General features: G+C 34.5%; 2 protein-coding genes across 2 annotated transcripts; both read right to left on the bottom strand.

The window, feature by feature from the left end:
- Nucleotides 1–1,937: 1,937 nt before the first annotated feature.
- On the bottom strand, nt 1,938–4,388 carry LOC114365600 (cytochrome P450 6B7-like). Its single transcript, XM_028322212.1, has 2 exons — nt 2,991–4,388; nt 1,938–2,431 (listed from the first exon to the last, which is right to left on the bottom strand). The coding sequence occupies exons 1-2, from the start codon at nt 4,351–4,353 to the stop codon at nt 2,259–2,261; spliced, it is 1,536 nt and encodes a 511-aa protein (XP_028178013.1). The 5' UTR covers nt 4,354–4,388; the 3' UTR covers nt 1,938–2,258.
- A 2,087-nt stretch (nt 4,389–6,475) lies between these two features.
- On the bottom strand, nt 6,476–9,778 carry LOC114365599 (cytochrome P450 6B2-like). Its single transcript, XM_028322211.1, has 2 exons — nt 8,347–9,778; nt 6,476–6,755 (listed from the first exon to the last, which is right to left on the bottom strand). Exons 1-2 carry the CDS (start codon nt 9,713–9,715, stop codon nt 6,580–6,582), a joined length of 1,545 nt encoding a protein of 514 aa, XP_028178012.1. The 5' UTR covers nt 9,716–9,778; the 3' UTR covers nt 6,476–6,579.
- Between the last annotated feature and the right edge of the window lie 9,324 nt (nt 9,779–19,102).

Below are 19,102 nucleotides of genomic sequence, written 5' to 3'. Positions count from 1 at the left end.
TGGGATCTGTAAAAGTATTTTTTAAAAGTTTAATTGTAAAAAAAAATCTATTTTTACAATAAAAAAATCAAAAAATGTGAGAATAAAATTATCATCCATTTTCAAAATGTAAAGTCTTAGGCTGGGTTGCACCATATTACTTTAACTTTGACAAACGTCAAAAATCTGTCAACCTCCATACAAAAAAATATGCGGTATGATTATTTTTTATTTATTTATTTTTCCTATATTTGCATTATAGGTAGGTACCTACCTCAGCGTTTTGAATTTTTGCGTTGATTTAGAATTTCTCACAGTTTAGAGGCAATTAGATTTAAGAAGTGTTTGATATGAATTTCAACTTTAATATCTCTACGCGTTCATGTGAAAAAGGGTAGGTAGTAAGTTTATAATTATTAAAAAAATATTTTATGTCATGTAAGCAAAAATAATATTTTAAATTTTATATAACTTCAAATTTATCATTTTCGCAATTTTTCCTTTATCTGTACTATATAACGTTGCTTCGTGCCGAATTTCAAGATTCTGAGTTCACAGGAAGTACCTTGTAGGTTTTGATTCCCTAGCGTGTGACGGAAATTCGTCTAAGGTGTCGGTATAAACTGCTGTATCTTTTGATCGCGTTAACTTAGAAGTTTGATTTTTTTACTTCTTAAAGGGACAATAGATCTAGGTATTTGGTATAAATTTCAATTTGATACCTTTATTCGTTCGTGAGAAATAAGGTAGTAAGTTTCATTTTATTAAAATATTTTTATTATATTATATAACTAAAAAAATGTAATTTTCGCAATTTTTCCTATATTTGCATTATATGACAATGCTTTATGCCAAATTTCAAGATTCTGAGTTTACGGGAAGTATCCTGTAGGTTTTGATTCCTTTGCGAGTGTCGAAAATTTGTTGAAAATATCGACATAATCGGCTGTATCTTTTGATTGGCTTGGCTTAGAAGTTTGATATTTTCACAGCTTAAAGGGACAATAGACCTGAGTATTTCATGTGAATTTCAGCTTGATACGTTCACGCGTTCTTGAGATAAAGGGTCTTGACAGACGGACGGACGGACAACAAAGTGATCCTATAAGGGTTCCGTTTTTTCCTTTTGAGGTACGGAACCCTAAAAACACCGGTTATCGTTATAGTTACGGTCAAAGTTAGGTGGTGCAACCCAGCCTTATATGTGCTTTTGACATACCTAATCCTTTCGACGCTCAGTTATTTCAATATCTTACACTAGAGGGCACTGATTGCTTTAGTCAGCAACGGTACGGTAGGAATTTAAAATGGCCGTCCCAGGACTTTAGTGATAAGGCTTGTTTTACACGTAGCTACTTACCATAACCACACCACACCGCGTCGCTATGTACAAAGTAAGTAGTTAATCTGGGGTTACGTGTGTATAGTGTCGCTGTGATTTCTTGCAGTTGCGTTATGGTACCTACAAAATAATTACGAGTGTGGTTACATTATCATGGTGTCGCTAGTAGCTGCGGTGTGATCTGTATTTAAAAGAAATAAGAAACCAATGAACATTTTGTGTTGCAAATGTTTTAATATTTATTCTTCTATTCAGGCAGGATAGAGACAATTAATACAACAAATCATAAGCTATGAAAATCGGTCCCGCGCGTCGTTCTCGAGCTAAAAGTGCTGGCTAAGTGCGGTATTCGATTGCCCTGCAAAACTAACTAACTAACTAAAGTGCTGGAACAAGCCCGATTTTGTTTTATACCACCCACGTATTGTGGTCGTGGTACCGGTACCTACATGTGGAACAAGCCTAACATCCGCACCTGGTTGCACATCAATTAATCTGCCAGTCGCACAGCAAAGCCGCTATCTTCACGGATTGGTTGCTAACCGATGACTTCAAAGGGAACTGCGTTTGAGAGAAATAATTTAGGCATTGCTATTTGGATAATATGTCATTTTAATGTTTTAAAGCCTGACTAGGTAAGTACTACATAATAACACAACAAAATATAATAGCATTATTACGGTACAATAAGTCTCATTTGAAAGTAAATACAAACGAAAGCACATCAAGCTCAAGACTGTGGCTTTTTTTAACAAAAATGTATAGTCAGATATGCTATGGTCTGTACAAATGTTGATTTAAAACTGCAATAACTTTCTGTACTCCAACCGTCATCAATCTTACATATTTAACTTATATAAATAAATCAGTATTTAAAATAATTATGTAAATGAGTAAAGTAAAAAAGTAGATTGTGCAGTCACAATAACAGACTTTTTTACTTTACTCGTCTTTTGAACTTAAGGGGGAGTCCTCCAACGAAACCCTCGGAAACTGTTCCAGAAGGATCGGGTATGGGGTTCCGTACACTGCAAGCAGCGGGTTCCACGGTGAATTTGTGCAAGACTGCGGCGATTCCAGCCATTGATTGCATTTGACCTAGTCTGGCACCTGCAGAAAAATATTTTGGAAATATACATTTAGCAGTCAGACAAAACCTGACCGACAACCTGATAAAGGTAGCAGGAAGACGCTGCATGCAGGCCGCTACCAACTGTGCGATGTGGAAGTCATTGGGGGAAGCCTATGTTTAGAAGTGGACGTCCTGTGACTGAAATTATGACGCTGATGATGAGACACACAAACATCTAATAGCTCCCAAGATGAACAGCGAGAAAAATAAGTGTTTCAAGGCATAGAAAAGTGTGGATCAAATTATGGAAAAAGGTCAGCAGTTTGTTTTTATTTTTCTTTCAGTAACGAGCGATCTATCAGCCACTGTTTAAAAATCATGATGTTGACTTTAAACATAGTACTAGATACCTACGAGTTTCTTACATTGTAGTCTTTTGTAAATAACATAAGTAAATTACTCTAACTAAAGTAGGTAGGGTGCTTCGTTGAACAGTGAACCAGCCTTTTTTTTCTAAATGCTCTAATTAGCTGGAAGCTACCGCTCAACAAGAGTCAAGACTTAGAAAATTTTGATGACAATAAAATAGTCACTTACCCACACAAGCTCTAGGCCCCTCTCCAAATGGCAAAAACACAAAGTTTTTAATATCCTCTTTGGCACCAAAACTGAACCGCTCAGGGTCAAACTTGTTTGGTTCACGGAAATACTTTTCATCCATTTGTATCGCCTGTATAGGTACCATTACTCTTACATCTTCATTTATGGTTACATTTATTTCAGGAATCGTGTATACTTTTGATGTACATTTACGAGCTAAATATGCTACGGATGGATACATTCTCATCGCTTCATAGAAACACATCTCTAGGTAAGTCATTTCTTTCACTGCATCGTAAGTTATTATATTATTGTATTTCTCCAAAACACTATCGATTTCTGCTTGGACTTTTTCTTGGCAATCCGGATTAAATGCTAGCTGATGTAGAGTATAACTTGAAGCAGTTGAAGATGTTTCAAAACCAGCACCAAAAAATACAAACGCTTGCGCTGTCATCAATAAATCAGTCAATTCCATTGAAACTATTTCTGGTTTACCATCAGCATCTTTCTTTTCAATTGACTCCCCTACCATAGCTCCCTTTTCTATATATATTATAAGATCGATAAAATCATTTCGACCAGAAGGCTTGAAATTCCTTTCTTTCATAACTGTTTGCATTAGAGTTACCATTGTCTTTTCTAGTTCTGGTGCTAAAAAGTACCAGTGCTTAAATAGTTCAGGAAATATCAGTTTTAGGGCAGCAACAAAGACATCCCTAGGCTGTCTTTCAAATATTCTCTTCCCTAGTTTCCTGAATTGAGAATTTTCATCATTCAACGAATCCATATTAATTCCGAATCCGCATTCTCCGATAAAGTCAGTTGTGTATCGGGCCATCAGCTCACGAGCATCATAGTGATCTCTATTGATGATGTCTTCTGTAATAATTTGAAGCTTCTCTGCCCTTTTTGTAATCAAGGGGAACATTGCCTTCAACTTTCCGGTACTAAATGCAGGTGTAAATCGTTGCCTAATCAAACGCCAGAGATCACCATCGGCGAAAAACAAGTTCTTTAGCAATGGTTCGATGACAGTTTTGTGGGGATTGAATCCTCTTGCGTAAAAGTGTTGGAAGTCAGTAACTAAAATCCTTTTTGCAATTTCTGGATCTCTTATAAGAAGTTCAGGGGTAATCCCTCTATAGAATCCAACGACTTTTTCATTGGGATATTTCTTATAAGTTTCTGTAGCTATCATAGCTAGGCTCGCTCTTTGACAAAACTGCATAAGGTTGTTCCCAAGAAAAGGTAAGGGTTTGTCATGTTTAATGCCTCTTTGTTTCCAATAATTGAAAGTTCTTGTACCATAGAAGTATAAAGCCACTGATAAAACTAACACAAATATAATTAAAAACATTTTTAAAGCTAAAGAACTCGCGATGCCCCTCGTGAATTTAAATAAACTAATGCGAATTTACGGAATTTTAGATAAATGATAATTGTATTAACAGTTGAGCTGATATTTGCTATGAAATCCTATTATGTAATCAAAATGGGTTCCGTCATTTTAAATGACGTGTTTTTTACATAATTATGAAACTACCCGAATTACCGCAATAAGTATAGTTTCCGTTGTATTCTATGTTAAAAAAGGTCTACTACGAGTCCTATTAGCAATTTTTGTACAATGTAATGTCAATAATATTAAGAGTAACTGGCCTGGCAGGAATTAAAACATTAAATGATATGTTCACAATTATGACAAAATGAGATCATGGGAAGGTCATACCAAGGCTATAAGACATCTTTCAATATTTATTCGAATAAATGTTATATTTCCTCTGCCTACAACGGAACCCTAAAATAAACTTTATCATAATTATTATGGTGAACACTATCGCACACTTATCGTATTTTTATCAAATCGATGTTATTGTCTCTATTCAATAAATTATTACATTATAAATATCACGGTCACAATGACTTCTTTCAATGACTATCATTTATTTTTATTGACAGAAATAAAATAAAATAAAGTCCAAGATACTGCTATAAAATTATGATATGAAGAGTTTTTCACCTGCAAGTTAGGATTCAAACAATTATTCATTTATATTCTTTTATTCTTATTCTTTCAAATATTAGGGGAGAGTTCGGTATATTGTACCGCCGGGTAAATTGTACCACCCTCATATTTCGTAAAGTATTTATTGAATGTCTGTAATTGCAACACTCAGCGATACACAACTAAAATCAATTAATATCGGCCATGTGGTTTTTGCCGTGACAACAAACACGTGTGTTTTATTTTGAAAAGTATTTTTTCATTGTTTTCAAGTAACTTTTGACAATACATGTTTAGTTTGTAATTTTGTTAAATTTAATCACAGGGTGTTTCTAATATATTATTTAGAAGCGTAAATTAGTGTGGATTACAATTATTTGAAACATTTTTCGGTATTTATAAGCTATATTTTTTACCGATTTTTTAAAAGCACTATCACCTAGTCGGCTAAATTGTACCACATCAAGTTGTATGGAACTTTACCAAAGGATTTTGAATTTTTTTTTAGTAAATCATATTTTGAAGTTATAATAGCGTAGTTATGTTTGACTAACAATAAATGAAAGCAAAAGACTGGCAAAGTAGATTAGGTACAAGTGTGCGTTACGATAATTGGAATAACAAAACTTGTACTCAAAATCGTGATAACGTGTAAAACAATATCGATTGTCTATGTTATTAACCACTGTTCCTTTTCGTTTCCTAATTTGTTAAGAATGTATCGTATAATATTTTGCCATCGTCTTTTTATAGGCTTGAAATTTATTGAAATCCAATTTAGTAACCCTGTGGTACAAATTATCGAACCGGTTGGCTAAATTGGACCGAAGCTCTGAACTCGTACTTTGTTGATTTGTGCTAAATATACAACAATCATGTTAATTAATACTTATGAAATAGTAAGTTGAATAATGTATCTTTTATTATATACCATGGACATTAGCAAAAACAAAACAAAACTATGTGTAAAATGGGATTGAAAAAAACTGGTCCAAATTAGCGGACTCTCCCTTAATCATTGATATCTATATATATAAAAGAAAGTCGTGTTAGTTACTTCGCTTATAACTCAAGAACGGCTGAACCGATTTAGCTGAAAATTGTCCGGGAGGTAGTTTAGAGCCAGGAGAAGGACATAGGATACTTTTTATCCCGTTCGAAATTAAAGAAAAGTCTGCTTATTTATTGCCATTAAGGCGGAACAAAGTTTGCCGGGTCAGCTAGTCTATTATATAAAAGAAAGTCGTGTTAGTTACTCCACTTATAACTCAAGAACGGCTGAACTGATTTAGCTGAAAATTGTCAGGGAGGTAGTTTAGAGCCAGGAGAAGGACATAGGATACTTTTTATCCCGTTATTTATTGCCATTAAGGCGGAACAAAGTTCGCCGGGTCAGCTAGTCTTTTCATAAACAAATAACATGTTTATCTTACATAAAGCATACACAATTTAAAGGTTAAATAAGTAAAATAAATTAATGGAGATTATTTTTATATTTTAATAACATTAATTAACACTTAATATAAATAACAAACAGTACAGTACACCCTTAGACCTAAAACAAAATAGCGAAAGACATCAATTTTTGACTCGTCTTCTGAATTTCAAGGGGAGTCCCCCAACGAAGCCTTCGGACACTACTCCTGTAGGGTCCGGTATAATATTCTGCCGACTACAAGCAGCAGGTTCTACTGTGAACTTGTGTAGAACTGCAGCCAGTCCTGCCATGGACTGCATTTGGCCTAAGCGAGCACCTGGAAAAAAAGAAATAAATCAATTAGTATTTATTTATTTATTTAAACTTTTATGCCAAAAAAAAATTGTACATAAGGCGAACTTAATGCACTGAAGCATTCTCGACCAGTTTACCTTTGGGTTGAGCAGAAAAGAAATTTGTTTGGCGGTACTTCTAGTGCAGGAAAGAAAAACAAAACAAATAATAATATGCTACATACATAAATAATATATAAAATATATAATAAATAAATACATACATAAAATAGATGATTGAGTTAAACTGAAATTACAATTCATGAAGATGAAATCTAATAGTATAATACTTTTTAAGCAGAATATTATTGTTCTTGAAATTCTTTTGAGACATTATCTTTAATTTCTATCTTTACTGAGCGACCACAAACTAACATTGAACTGTTAGTTCAAAAAAGGCACAATACATAATTTATTATGGTATCCTCTTTTTGATAAAATAAAAACCCATAATGAAACACACGACTTCGCGAATTTAAGGGAATTTCAGATATAAATGAATTAAATTTGCCATATCTGAGAGTGAATGCACTCGACATGTGCTGAATCAGTTATTATCAAAACGATAGAAAATCACTGCAAGGATGACAAGACAATTTATGCGCAAAAAATTAATTCTGTTACAAATGTTTTGAAGGATAATCGTCATTTTATCAGCTTGGTACGTAACGACTTTATAATATTAACTGATTACAAAAATGCTAATCGTAATAATGAATAAAGATTAATAAAAAGTGTTTAAATTTTGAAATAATAATTTTAGCACTAAAACTGTTATTATTGAAGTCATTAGCATATTTCGATGGGTGCCGGGAATAAAGCCACAATCGACAAAACACAATTTTACAGGAGAAGAGATTTAGTGTCAATTTTGAATAATTCTTAACTACGAGGCGTATCAAAACGGTTTGTATATCAAACGATGCGTTATTTTTTCTGGAGTAACATTTAATGTGCTTAAGGTTATAGTGCTTAGAATATACTTTAAAAAAGGTAGAAATACATATTGCCGGTATTATTCCGGTCAACAAATTTTAAATGATGAATGGGAATAACGATTCAATATCCATAGTGCTTTTGGTAAATCAGGCAGTTTCAAAGATAAAATTCTGAAAAAAATTCAAAAGGTGTATAGGGACTCGCAGTTTACTAAAATCACTTAATCGGAAAACTGCTGCTATGGCTATTGCGGCTTTATTCCAGGCACCCATCGATTTGTTTTTATTTTTCCTTTGCCTTCTAGTAGCCGTAGGTACCGCTAAACGATTTTTTTCTGATTAACCCGAATGTAAACTGGTCGAGAATGCTTTAGTGCATTAAGTTCGCCTTATGTTAAATTTATTTTGCATTGAAGTCTAAATAAATAAATAAATAGTCTGATCTACGAGTGGTTACGGTTGTGGGTCCATTGTTTAAAGATTTTCGTGTGATGAGCATTTAAAACCCTTAGTTATAAATTTTTTGTCGTAATAGGTATTTATAATATCTGTAGGTAATAATCTAGTGACAATAGTAAAAGTAACTGAAAATTCGAAAGTACTTAGTTGTAGAGAATAATAGCAATGTTTTACATACCAACACAAGCTCTGGGTCCTTCTCCAAATGGCAAAAATACAAAGTTCTTTATGTCCTCTTTGGCACCAAAGCTAAATCTTTCAGGGTCAAACTTTGTAGGTTCTCTAAAGTATTTTTCATCCATCTGTATTGCTTGAATAGGAATAATAATCTTGACATCTTCGTCGATGGTCAGATTTATCTCTGGAATCGTATATTGCTTACTGGTGCACATTCTCATCAGGTACGCCACTGACGGATACATTCTCATTGACTCATAGAAGCACATTTCAAGGTAAGCCATGTCTTTAACAGCGTCATAAGTTAATTTGTTATCATATTTTTCTAATACACTATCTATTTCGGCCTGCACTTTTTCTTGGCAATCTGGATTGAAAGCCAATTGGTGCAATGTGTAACTTGAAGCGGTTGAAGATGTTTCAAAACCGGCGCCAAAGAACACAAACATTTGTGACATCATCAACAAATCCGTCAATTCTAAAGTAACAATCTCTGGTTTACCATCAGCATCTTTCTTTTCGATAGATTCTCCAATGATTTCTCCTTTTTCTTTCAGCTCCAGCAGGAGATCTACAAAATCATTTCTGCCAGACGGTTTGTAATTTCTTTCTCTTACAACAGTCTGATACAAATGAGTCATTGTCGTTTCTAGTTCAGGTGCTAAAAATGTCAAATTCTTACACATTTCAGGAAACATTATTTTGAGAGCAGCACTTACACCATCTCTTAATTTCCTTTCAAAAATCCGTTTTCCGAACGCTCTAAATTGTGAATTTTCAGCGTTAAGTGTGTCCATGTTGATCCCAAAGCCACATTCTCCAATAAAGTCAGTCGTGTACCGAGCCATCAATTCGCGAGCATCAAAATGATCTCTGTTTACAATCTCTTCTGTGAATAGTTGTAAGTTTTCTGCTCTTTTCGTAATAAGTGGGAACATAGCTTTCAGTTTTCCAGTACTAAATGCGGGAGTGAATCTTTGTCTTATTAAACGCCATAAGTCACCATCAGCAAAAAATAAATTCTTCAACAAGGGTTCGATCACTGTTTTGTGAGGATTGAAACCTCTGGCGTAAAAGTGTTGGAAATCAGTTACCAATATTCTTTTAGCTATTTCTGGATCTCTTATTAATAACTCAGGAGCAGTACCTCTGTAGAACCCAACGACTTTCTCATTTGGGAACTTTCTGTAAGTTTCCGTAGCCATCATTGCCATACTTGCTTTTTGAGCGAAATTCTTCAAGTTGGTCCCGACAAAAGGCAATGGCTTTTCATGTTTAATGCCCCTTTTCTTCCAATAATTAAATGATCTGGTTCCATAATAATACGACACAATAACAAAAACAATTGCCACTGCTATAAATAATATCATTTTGCTCAAAAACTGTACACACGCTATCACAGATAAACACAAACTCCGACTGTCGAATTACTGTTGAAGTATGTTTTAAAGCGTAACAATCGGACAGTATCACAATTGGTTCCGTATCTTTGTTAAGGATATAATACGAGAGGGGGCCGTAAATTACCCTACGTTACTTGTCTTGATACTAAGATAAGCTCCATGGCTCACGTTCAGAAAAGTTGTGATAAGCTTGGAATAATAAAGTCCGATTTGGCGGAAAGTACAAAAAAACGTGATTTTGTCAGGTTTTTGTTTCAAATTAATAACGGCAACTATATGCTTATACCTACAACTATTTACATAGTATTTAGTTATAGATTGCCTTCTTGGTACGAATTAAAGTTTCTTAGGTACCTGCTAACGGAACCCTGCTTCTGTAATTTCGTTACGTATTGTATACCACGTATGTATACCACGAACGAGTTCCTCAAGGTCATTGTGTGAGGATATTATGTTTGTCTAAATTTAGAATTAAATATTTAACCTTTTGCCAGGTCGTCATCAAGTTTATGCCACTAATATTTGTTTTTACTATTTTGGATGGTTTCATTTTGGTGACCTTGAGCACGATGTAGCGGGAGACCGAAGGTTTCTTCTTTCAGTATGGCAAGCAGATGGTACACATATAATATGGACAAAACATTTTGACAGGCTCATATTCAGTACTTTATAAATAGACACGTGTAAATACTTATAACATGATTAGGCAAATTCTGAAATATATCTGATTTGATACTACGAGTAGGTACAATGAGTCGTCAAAGATTAGAGCCTGGCGGAATTTGAACCATAATCACGATTTAGTATTGTGTAAGTAACTACCAACCACGAACAAAACGTAATATGTAATAGCAGATCAATATTCTATGACATTAGTCAAATTCCTGTTGCTGATAAAGTAAATCCGATACGAGTAAATAGGTATATTTTCATTAGAAATAGATTTACAATAAAAATCCCAACTGTAGAGTCATAATTGAAAAAATATAGTTTTAGCACCTCTATCTTAACTTTTGGCGATCTAACTGACTTACATAGGCCGTCTTGAATAGAATGCATCTGATATGGTTCAGTCACTCATGAGCCTGTGAAAAGCAACACACACACAGAATTCAGAACCTTTAAATCGAGAGAGTCCAGCTCTCTTAACTGGACAATATATACCTAAACTTAGGTACTGCTTTTGTTAGCGAAGATTACGGTAATTAACTACGGGACTAATATTTGCTAAGATTACTTACCTATCCACATTCTTTATAGGTACTAGATAAGTGTGATTAAGTAGTATGGTTTGCGTTAACGTGTCATCAAAATCTGAGATATTCACAAAAGTCGTCACTATACTTTGTATCGAACCAGAGCGAAGATTTTGTATCGACGCAAGGCAACACAATTCATGAAAGCAATATGTAAGGTATCCTAAGTAATTCTGGTAGGAATTAATAACATCTCCACTCAAGAGCCACGTTTGTTCAATAAAGCACGTTGTTACGTACAACGATATTGTTAGCCCGCGGCTGTAGTTAACTGAATCTAGTTCGACTCGCCCCAACTTCGGCTCAATACACTACCCAAATTGTTACAGTTTGGCTTTCAACAAAGTGCACACTGGTGCAAAATTATGAACTGAATTATGTTAACGCAATCACTGAAGCAAAAGGGGTAATATCATAAATTTTAAATAAAAAAATTAAAGCAAGTCTTTTGATGCAACAATAAATTGGTGTCGGTTTCGAACTGGCTGAAACGAGATTCGAACCCGTCACCGGACTGTTCTAGTGAACCCACTCATAATTTAGCTTACAAGTTACTACGAAGAATTAACGGGAATTCTTTAAAAAAAAACACTCCAGCTACTTATAACCTTATCACAATTTTTGTATGTAATTGTTATAGCGAATTTGGAGCGTTTTTTTATCAAAACTAATTAGTTAACTAAGTGAAAAAACATCAACGCAAACTCTAAGCATTAACTCGGCGTATAAATCAGAATACGCGCCGTAAAAAAGCTCGACATCTTTACGCACGAAAAGCAAATACTCAAAACCTCGACACCAAAACATCAACGTAAAAGACCCTAATCCCATAAAAAGCATACAGAACAAATCGCCTCACTCCATTACTTGCTCTTTTTAATCACGAAATTCCCCGTCAAAGTTACCGTGGTGTTGCCACATTAGTCTAATGAAAACTGGAACGTAATACTTTGCAATTAAAGTAAACGTCTGCGCTGGTATTGTGGGCCCAGGGGAAATCAACCGCAGGAGTCTGTAATGCCTAATCTCACATGAGTGGAACGGAACGCGTCCCGCAAATTGACGGCCCTGCCTCTTTGAATGGAAGCACAGTCGAATTGACCTGCTTTGATCACAAAGTATTGCGATGAAAAGGATTTGTTTCAAGGGACCCTGGGAAATGAGTTGATGATTGTGACATACAAGTATCAGAAAATACTGTATGAGTTAAGTACTTTTTAATTATTCAGTTTTTTTCATAATGGTGGCGACGCGTTATAGTGGACAGATATTGCACTCAGAATAAATTGCATTAAAAATTATTGACTTACAAACTTGGCGTTAATTTGTAAACATTTGACAGTGACTAGTGAAAAGTCGGTATATTTAGCCCAGTCTACAAAGCGAGAACCGGTTTTCGGAAGCAATAGCTTTTTAGGCAAGTTATCAAAAGATTAATTTTACTTATGGCCCTATTATTTTTAAGTCAAAGAGTAATTACACTTTCAATTATTCGGAGTTCCTCTGGGAGGCATTACTGGTCCGTTTGAAGTGGTCACCCGGTCGCAAACGTCCGGACTTTGTAACTGAGCTGACCGAGCGGTTGTCAAAGCGAACGGACGCCAGTTGCGGACTTTACCTCATTTCGGTAACTATTCAATAGTTTGGACAAATGCGAGCAGATTTTGGACGTTTATTTCAATTCGAAAAATGTTTCAATGAAATTTTATAGTTTTAAAGATTTAGGAGGTTGGTACCTAATTTCACATTCTGCCGATATAGGTACCATTCTATATTGTCACAAGAATAGTACCTACCTTCTAATACACCAGTAGCGTGGTACTGTTACAGATAATCTAGTACACTATTTTAATTTCTTTAACTTAAAATAGTATACTAGATTATCTGTAACAGTACCTTACGTACCTTTAAACCTTTCTCTGACTTTCTGATACATACTAGAAACCACATCTGACTGTTCTTAATAGAGTTTTTAAATCTAAGTTAGACGTACTTATGTACTTTCTAGTACATAATATTTTACGGCGCTCAAAATAAAAAATACACCTAAGAAAGAAAATGTCAGCCATTTTCCCAGATATTTATTTAGCTGATTAAGTTCATATATCCGACCAGAAAATACCCTCGTTGATTAGTCGACGCGTTTTGTCGGAGCAAACGTATCGAACTAATTAAGATCGTGTACAGCGAGAGCAACTTCAATTACCACGTATACGTGTGGGTTTAGGAAGGATACACACTGAGTGAGGATGCAGTAACAAAATTACAGAACATTTTGTATTTATGTGTATAGAAAGGACAAAACTAAAGGAATATTGACTAATAGGATACTGGTTCTATGTATAAAGTTACGGCCCTGCCTAGACACCAAGTCTCGTCAAAGAAAAAATAAGATAGTAAAATATAAAATTTGATACAATCCTCAACCAGTGCGGTCATTTTACAATTAAATATTTTGCAAAAAAAAAAAACAAAAAATATTTTAGTATTAGATATTTATTAAAAGTAAGCTGGCAGCTCTCCCTTTAAAAAAATAGATCCACACTATTTTTTTTTTAATTGAAGTTGAACAACCGATTGGCCAATTTCTTTATGTTGTAGTTGCCAGTTTTTAACAATAGTGTGTTAACCCCTTAAAACCCGTGTTAGCTGAAAATGTTCTACTTCTAATGATTACAAGTAAACGCGTTCACAGTATAATTAAATGCAGGATTAATTTTATATCAATGTCCTTTTGATAATTTACGTCTTAGTAAGATAATAATAATATGTATTACTAAATCTGATATTTCTTTGTATGTATACTATGTAATACGCAAGTAGATAATATAATACCAGTATCTTATCAAAACTCAGTGGTGGTAACATAACATTAGTAATTTTAAATCAAATGTGTAATATAAATGGTATTTATTTATTTTTATATCTACTTTACTACTTGTTTCGATACCTCAATCTCACAAGAAAAAGTCTCATTTAATGAGAGAATCTATTATGTGATTGCTTTACCTCCGCAAACGCGTAATACATTAATTCTACTGAGAAAAACAGCAGAAAAAATTATCGCATAATAATGTAATCCAGACGCAAAAAAAAGACTGGTCAAATGGAGTTGACAAAAAATTGTGCAATATTTATTTATTATATTATGCATATAATATTAGCACAGATGACATAATTTCAATATAAAAACTTTATTGAATCTGAATACGTATTCGCCCTGTTGCGATGTTCCTCCTCCACATTATCTCAGAACAAACAAACCTTAAGCTTCAGAATTATTGTGTATCTAGTTCCTTTCTACCTTAAATTTACTTGACTCTACCAGCTCCGATATTTAATCCGGCACAATACAAAGCATTCGAAGTGGATGCACTTGCAGTTGATGCCACAGATTATTCTGACCAAAATCAAAATCAAAATCAAAAAATATTTATTCAGTTTAGACCACAAGTGGCACTTATGAACGTCAATAGAAAATAATAAAAAAAGAAAAAGGTAGCCCTTATGGGGCACTTTACATGTCTCCTTATCTTTTGGGCCCTACCAGCGCTTCGAGACAAACACTGATACCAATTAAGGATCTATCATCATTTCAGCCACAGGACGTCCACTGCTGAACATAGGTCCAATGATTTCCAGATTGACCAGCTGCTAGTGGCCTGCAGCGACCTTTATGAAAACAAAACCTTATTGAATCTCCATACGTATTCCTCCCAATATTTCTTTCCTTCTCCACATTATCTGTATCTTCGGAGATATTGAAAAGAACTACAAATGTTAAGCTTCGTAAAGCCTGGTCCGTGAGCACGTATAATTTTGTCTAATGACCCCAAGCTACCCATCCTTATCGCTCGCGCGTAATTATGTTGCTTTCGCGCTCGCACACTCACTGCGGGCGCCCGTCGCACAGTCGCTATAGCAATATAATTACGCGCGAGCGATAAGGATGGGTAGCTTGGGGTCATTGGACAAAATTCTACGTGCTCACGGACCAGGCTTTAGTTCCTTTTACCTTACCAGCTCCGATATTTAATCCGGCACAATACAAAGCACTCGTGGATGCACTCGCAGTCGATGCCTCAGATTATTCCGAGCTGCTGCCGCCTGCATTCCGGTTTACTAGATGTAACACTGACACTCGATTAAATTCTTTGGGAAAATCTGGTTTGGTAGGAAACGTTTTGGGTTGACAAAGTTTCGGATTCAGCTTAAGACCTGGTAGACATTCGCCTTATTTCTAAGTAAGTAAACGAATTATTAACTTTTTTTCAATTAAACTAATTACTATGATCTGCATAGGTATGTAGATAGGCATAGACCTATGCATAATATGCACTTGCTTAAGACAAGATTATTATTGACGGTGTAATCTAGACTCATCATCATTATGAAAAGGTGTTGCCAAGACAACACTTTCAAGCTTGTAAAATACTTACATTTATGCATGAACCGTCTTAAATCATTTAGCATGAAGGACCATCGATCTTTTATATTTCTAAAGCCTATTCAAAACCTGTTCCTCGAAGCCCTGATGAGAATCCCTCGTGATTTGCTTATTCCTTGAAATAATCATTTAAAGAAGATCGACTGACGTATTGAATGCAAAAATGGATATTATTATGATCAGCCTCCAAGAATCAGAACAAAATTGAGCTCATTTTGAAATCCCTTTTCAATAAGTACCCACAGAAGCCAAGTTTCAATGAAATATACTCCATCTGCAGCTTTCTCAAGTCTTCTAAGAAATCCGGCTTAAGCTCCTGTCTAAAGGATGTAGAGCTTTTGATTTCTATTTTTCTCAGGAACTAGCAGCGCGGTCTTAAAGTTTTAAGTAAGTAAAGTAGTAACCACATTTAGGGATAATTTTAAAAGCTTAAAATGGGTAATAAGTTAGGTTGAAATGAAAATACAAGTTTAGCGTTACTAGGTAGCTCATATCTGAATAAATAATTATAATTAATTTGTTTTCAGTGAATAAACATTGTTCAAAATGACATACTTAGCATTAATATTAGCAAAAATAAAATAACATTTTTTTAAACTTTTATGTGTGGATAGATGTAACAACCTAGGTTTTATGTAAAACGACACATTATGTAGATGACATTAAGGCGATTACATGGCCGAACGACCTTGAGCATTAGAGCGAGACAACGCGCCTCCCGCCGCGCGCCCGCGCTTCTGCCCGATATCAAAGAGCGCTCAGAATACAGATGCAAAGCGCTGCCAATTCTAACATAACTGCCTACGGGAATGTTGATTCGATTTTAATTTACCTATGCAGATCGAAATACATTGCGATGCTTATTTTGTGTTTCAAAACAGAATTTAAAAAAAAAAACATATCATGCAGAATAATAATAATTCTCGTCAGCATAATTTTCAAACTAAAACAATATTAAATTATTATTTTCAGTATAATTCAATAATTTAATTTTGNAATCATTAAAATCGCTTCAGCCGTTTAGGAGTAGTAGGAAATTTCTTTGGTGAAATTAGAAGAAAGTTAAGAATTTTTTCTGTCAAAACTAATAGTTGTAACAAAAAAAACGAACAACAATTTTTTAGTTTAAGATATTATACATCTCACACATATTTTTTTTTCTTGTTTGGATAATCCATTTAGGAGGAGTAGGGATTCAAAGAGAGGTCTATTTTGCAGTTTTGCCTCACCTATCGCCTTAAGATTATGTATTTATGTGATCTCGATTCTGAAATGTGTGAGTTAATTTAATACACCGTATTTTCGAAACGTATAATTTTAGCACTTTTTAACGACCATCTTGAAAGATTTTTACAAATCGACTCAGTCGTCAATTAAATTAATTCTGCTTTTAATAAAAAATCCACTAAAAGAGCAATTAAATTTCTCAACCTATTTCTTGTAAGCTTAACCAGCCAGTCCCAAGTGGACAGTTGTGTAACTGAGGATTTAACGAGGTACAGTCTTGGCCAAAAACATATTTACAGTAACCATTTTTGAAAGAACTCCACATATTAGAAAAGCCACATGGTACAGTAGAACTCAAAAATGTATGTAAGTATTTGCATTGAAAGTACTTTCTCAAAATTATTTAAAAAATTATTTCCATCACACATTTTTTTATAATTCATTCATTCTATCGCCGATGATCACATCAGATATCGATTACCTTTTAAAAAATATTTATAGTAGCTATAAAATAATTTGTAAATATTTTAATTTCACTCCTCTTTGTCTTAAAAAATCTATGGGAAAGACATTTGACAACTAAAAAGAGTATGTCAATTGAGTAGTACCTACTTACGTTCACTACCCTATTAAAAACTTTTACGGCATTTGTAGTGAAGCAAACTATGCTTTAAACAATTTCATTGTAAGCTTTTTGACTGCTGATTTACGAGTACAATTATGTAATAACATATTTTATATAGCCTGTATTACTGCACATTATTTTTAAATACCTTTACCTTAAAGATAATCGAAGTCAACTGTACTTGGTATCTTTAAACCGCAGTGCCAGTTAATTGAAAGCTGAAACCTGGCGCGGGACGCCCTTTGATACCGAATTAGAAAGAAGCCCCTCTGCTTCGAATTTGATCTTGGATTAAGATTAACGATTGGGAACGACAAGTATCGGTTTTGTCAATATTTTATTTAATGTTGCGAACCTTTTCCTTACTACCCACTCGAGTTGGTTTAATAAAAAAAGACTATCGCGTTTCAATCAGGCGCTTCCTAGAATAGAACAGAAAATGATGCTTTGAATAAGATTTTCAAGTAAGTAAACATGTAGGAAAAATCTTCTAGAGATAATAAAATTTATTCATATTTGAATCATCACACATCCTGTAAAAAATAGAGAGGTAGTGGGCAGATAGGTATTGTGGAAATCCTTGGTGGAGCCCTTTGTCCAGCAGGCTGTAACGGACGATCTTGACGATAATATTATTTTGTCTTATAAAAAATTTTAAGAATAGGCAACAGAAACAGCTAATCCTTTTGCTAGAAAACCTTCATAATTCCTGGTCCACACCAGGACTTTCTGATCATTTTCTGAAGGGTCATTTGTCGAGGACCGTTCAGGCGCGATCAATTGCTGATTTAAGTGACGGTCGCCTTCCAGCGTTCTGTAAAATCCAAATACTTAAAATCCAAATACTTACGATATAAGGTAGTAGTAATAAAGTAAAAAACCTTCTTGATTCCTCGTTCATACGTCCCAAGCCGTGTTTGCTGATCATTTACTAAAGGAGCGTTTAGGCGCAATTAGTTGATGAGATATTGACGCATCGCCCCTGTCGAGAGTTCTACATCTAAATACGATATTAATTGCACCCAGGTACAATTAACCTCTTCAAAACAACGTCGAAGGGATATCATATGGGATTTGTAACGAATGTTATATGTATTTGCAAATGTGCCTCTTTAAAATGCATCAGATATAGGCCTACAAAGCCATGCATTGTCTTATAAGAATCTCCTCCTTTTGTTAAAGTCAGTTAAAAATTGTAAGATTATACAACAAATACAGCTAGCTAGCTTTTCTAGAAAACCTTCGTAATTCCTGGTCCGTACTTGCTTGCTGATCATTTACTGAAGGGTCATTTGTCGAGGAGCGTTTAGGCGCGATCAATTGCTCAGATAAGTGACGGTCGCCGCTCTCGACCGTTCTACAATCACGGTTTAGTGCCGAGTTTAGTGCTTATCGACGATCGATCCCTTGGAATTTGTGAAAAGTCAATCGGTACGATGACGGAATGACGATGTAAGTATTTTTCGAGAGTTTGACTTGAGAATGAAGCGAGTTTTCTATGTATGTAGGTAACCCTGATTACGTAGGTACCTACTAAGGTAATTTGTTTGTAAAATAAATTAAAATAGTTACTCACAGAGCAAGTTGATGAAACTTTCTTATCGTTAGGCTTATTTAAAGAATCAGCAAGAATTTATTTTAATAAACGTAGTGGGAAAATATTTTCCTAAGAATAAGACATTCTGAGACTTTCATATTTCAAACAAGATCTATTTCTATTTCTCACCAATTTATTTAACTGTTCTACTATGAATAAAGAAGGACAATTAGTAACACAATGGCAACTTTTTACGTGTGCC

Source organism: Ostrinia furnacalis, unplaced genomic scaffold (genome assembly GCF_004193835.3).
Source record: "Ostrinia furnacalis isolate ACB-3 unplaced genomic scaffold, ASM419383v2 OfSCF7604, whole genome shotgun sequence".
Lineage (NCBI taxonomy): Eukaryota > Metazoa > Arthropoda > Insecta > Lepidoptera > Crambidae > Ostrinia > Ostrinia furnacalis.
Note: the sequence above shows the minus strand (reverse complement) of the source record. Positions and strands in the feature narration are given on the sequence as shown.

Bases quoted from the DNA above. Each gene is read 5' to 3' on its own strand.
- LOC114365599 (XM_028322211.1), bottom strand. From the start codon at position 9,715: ATGATATTATTTATAGCAGTGGCAATTGTTTTTGTTATTGTGTCGTAT. The intron at 6,756-8,346 runs GTATGTAAAACA...CTTTTTTTCCAG, and splicing joins AGGACCCAGAGCTTGTGTTG to GTGCTCGCTTAGGCCAAATG.
- LOC114365600 (XM_028322212.1), bottom strand. From the start codon at position 4,353: ATGTTTTTAATTATATTTGTGTTAGTTTTATCAGTGGCTTTATACTTC. The intron at 2,432-2,990 runs GTAAGTGACTAT...ATTTTTCTGCAG, and splicing joins GGGGCCTAGAGCTTGTGTGG to GTGCCAGACTAGGTCAAATG.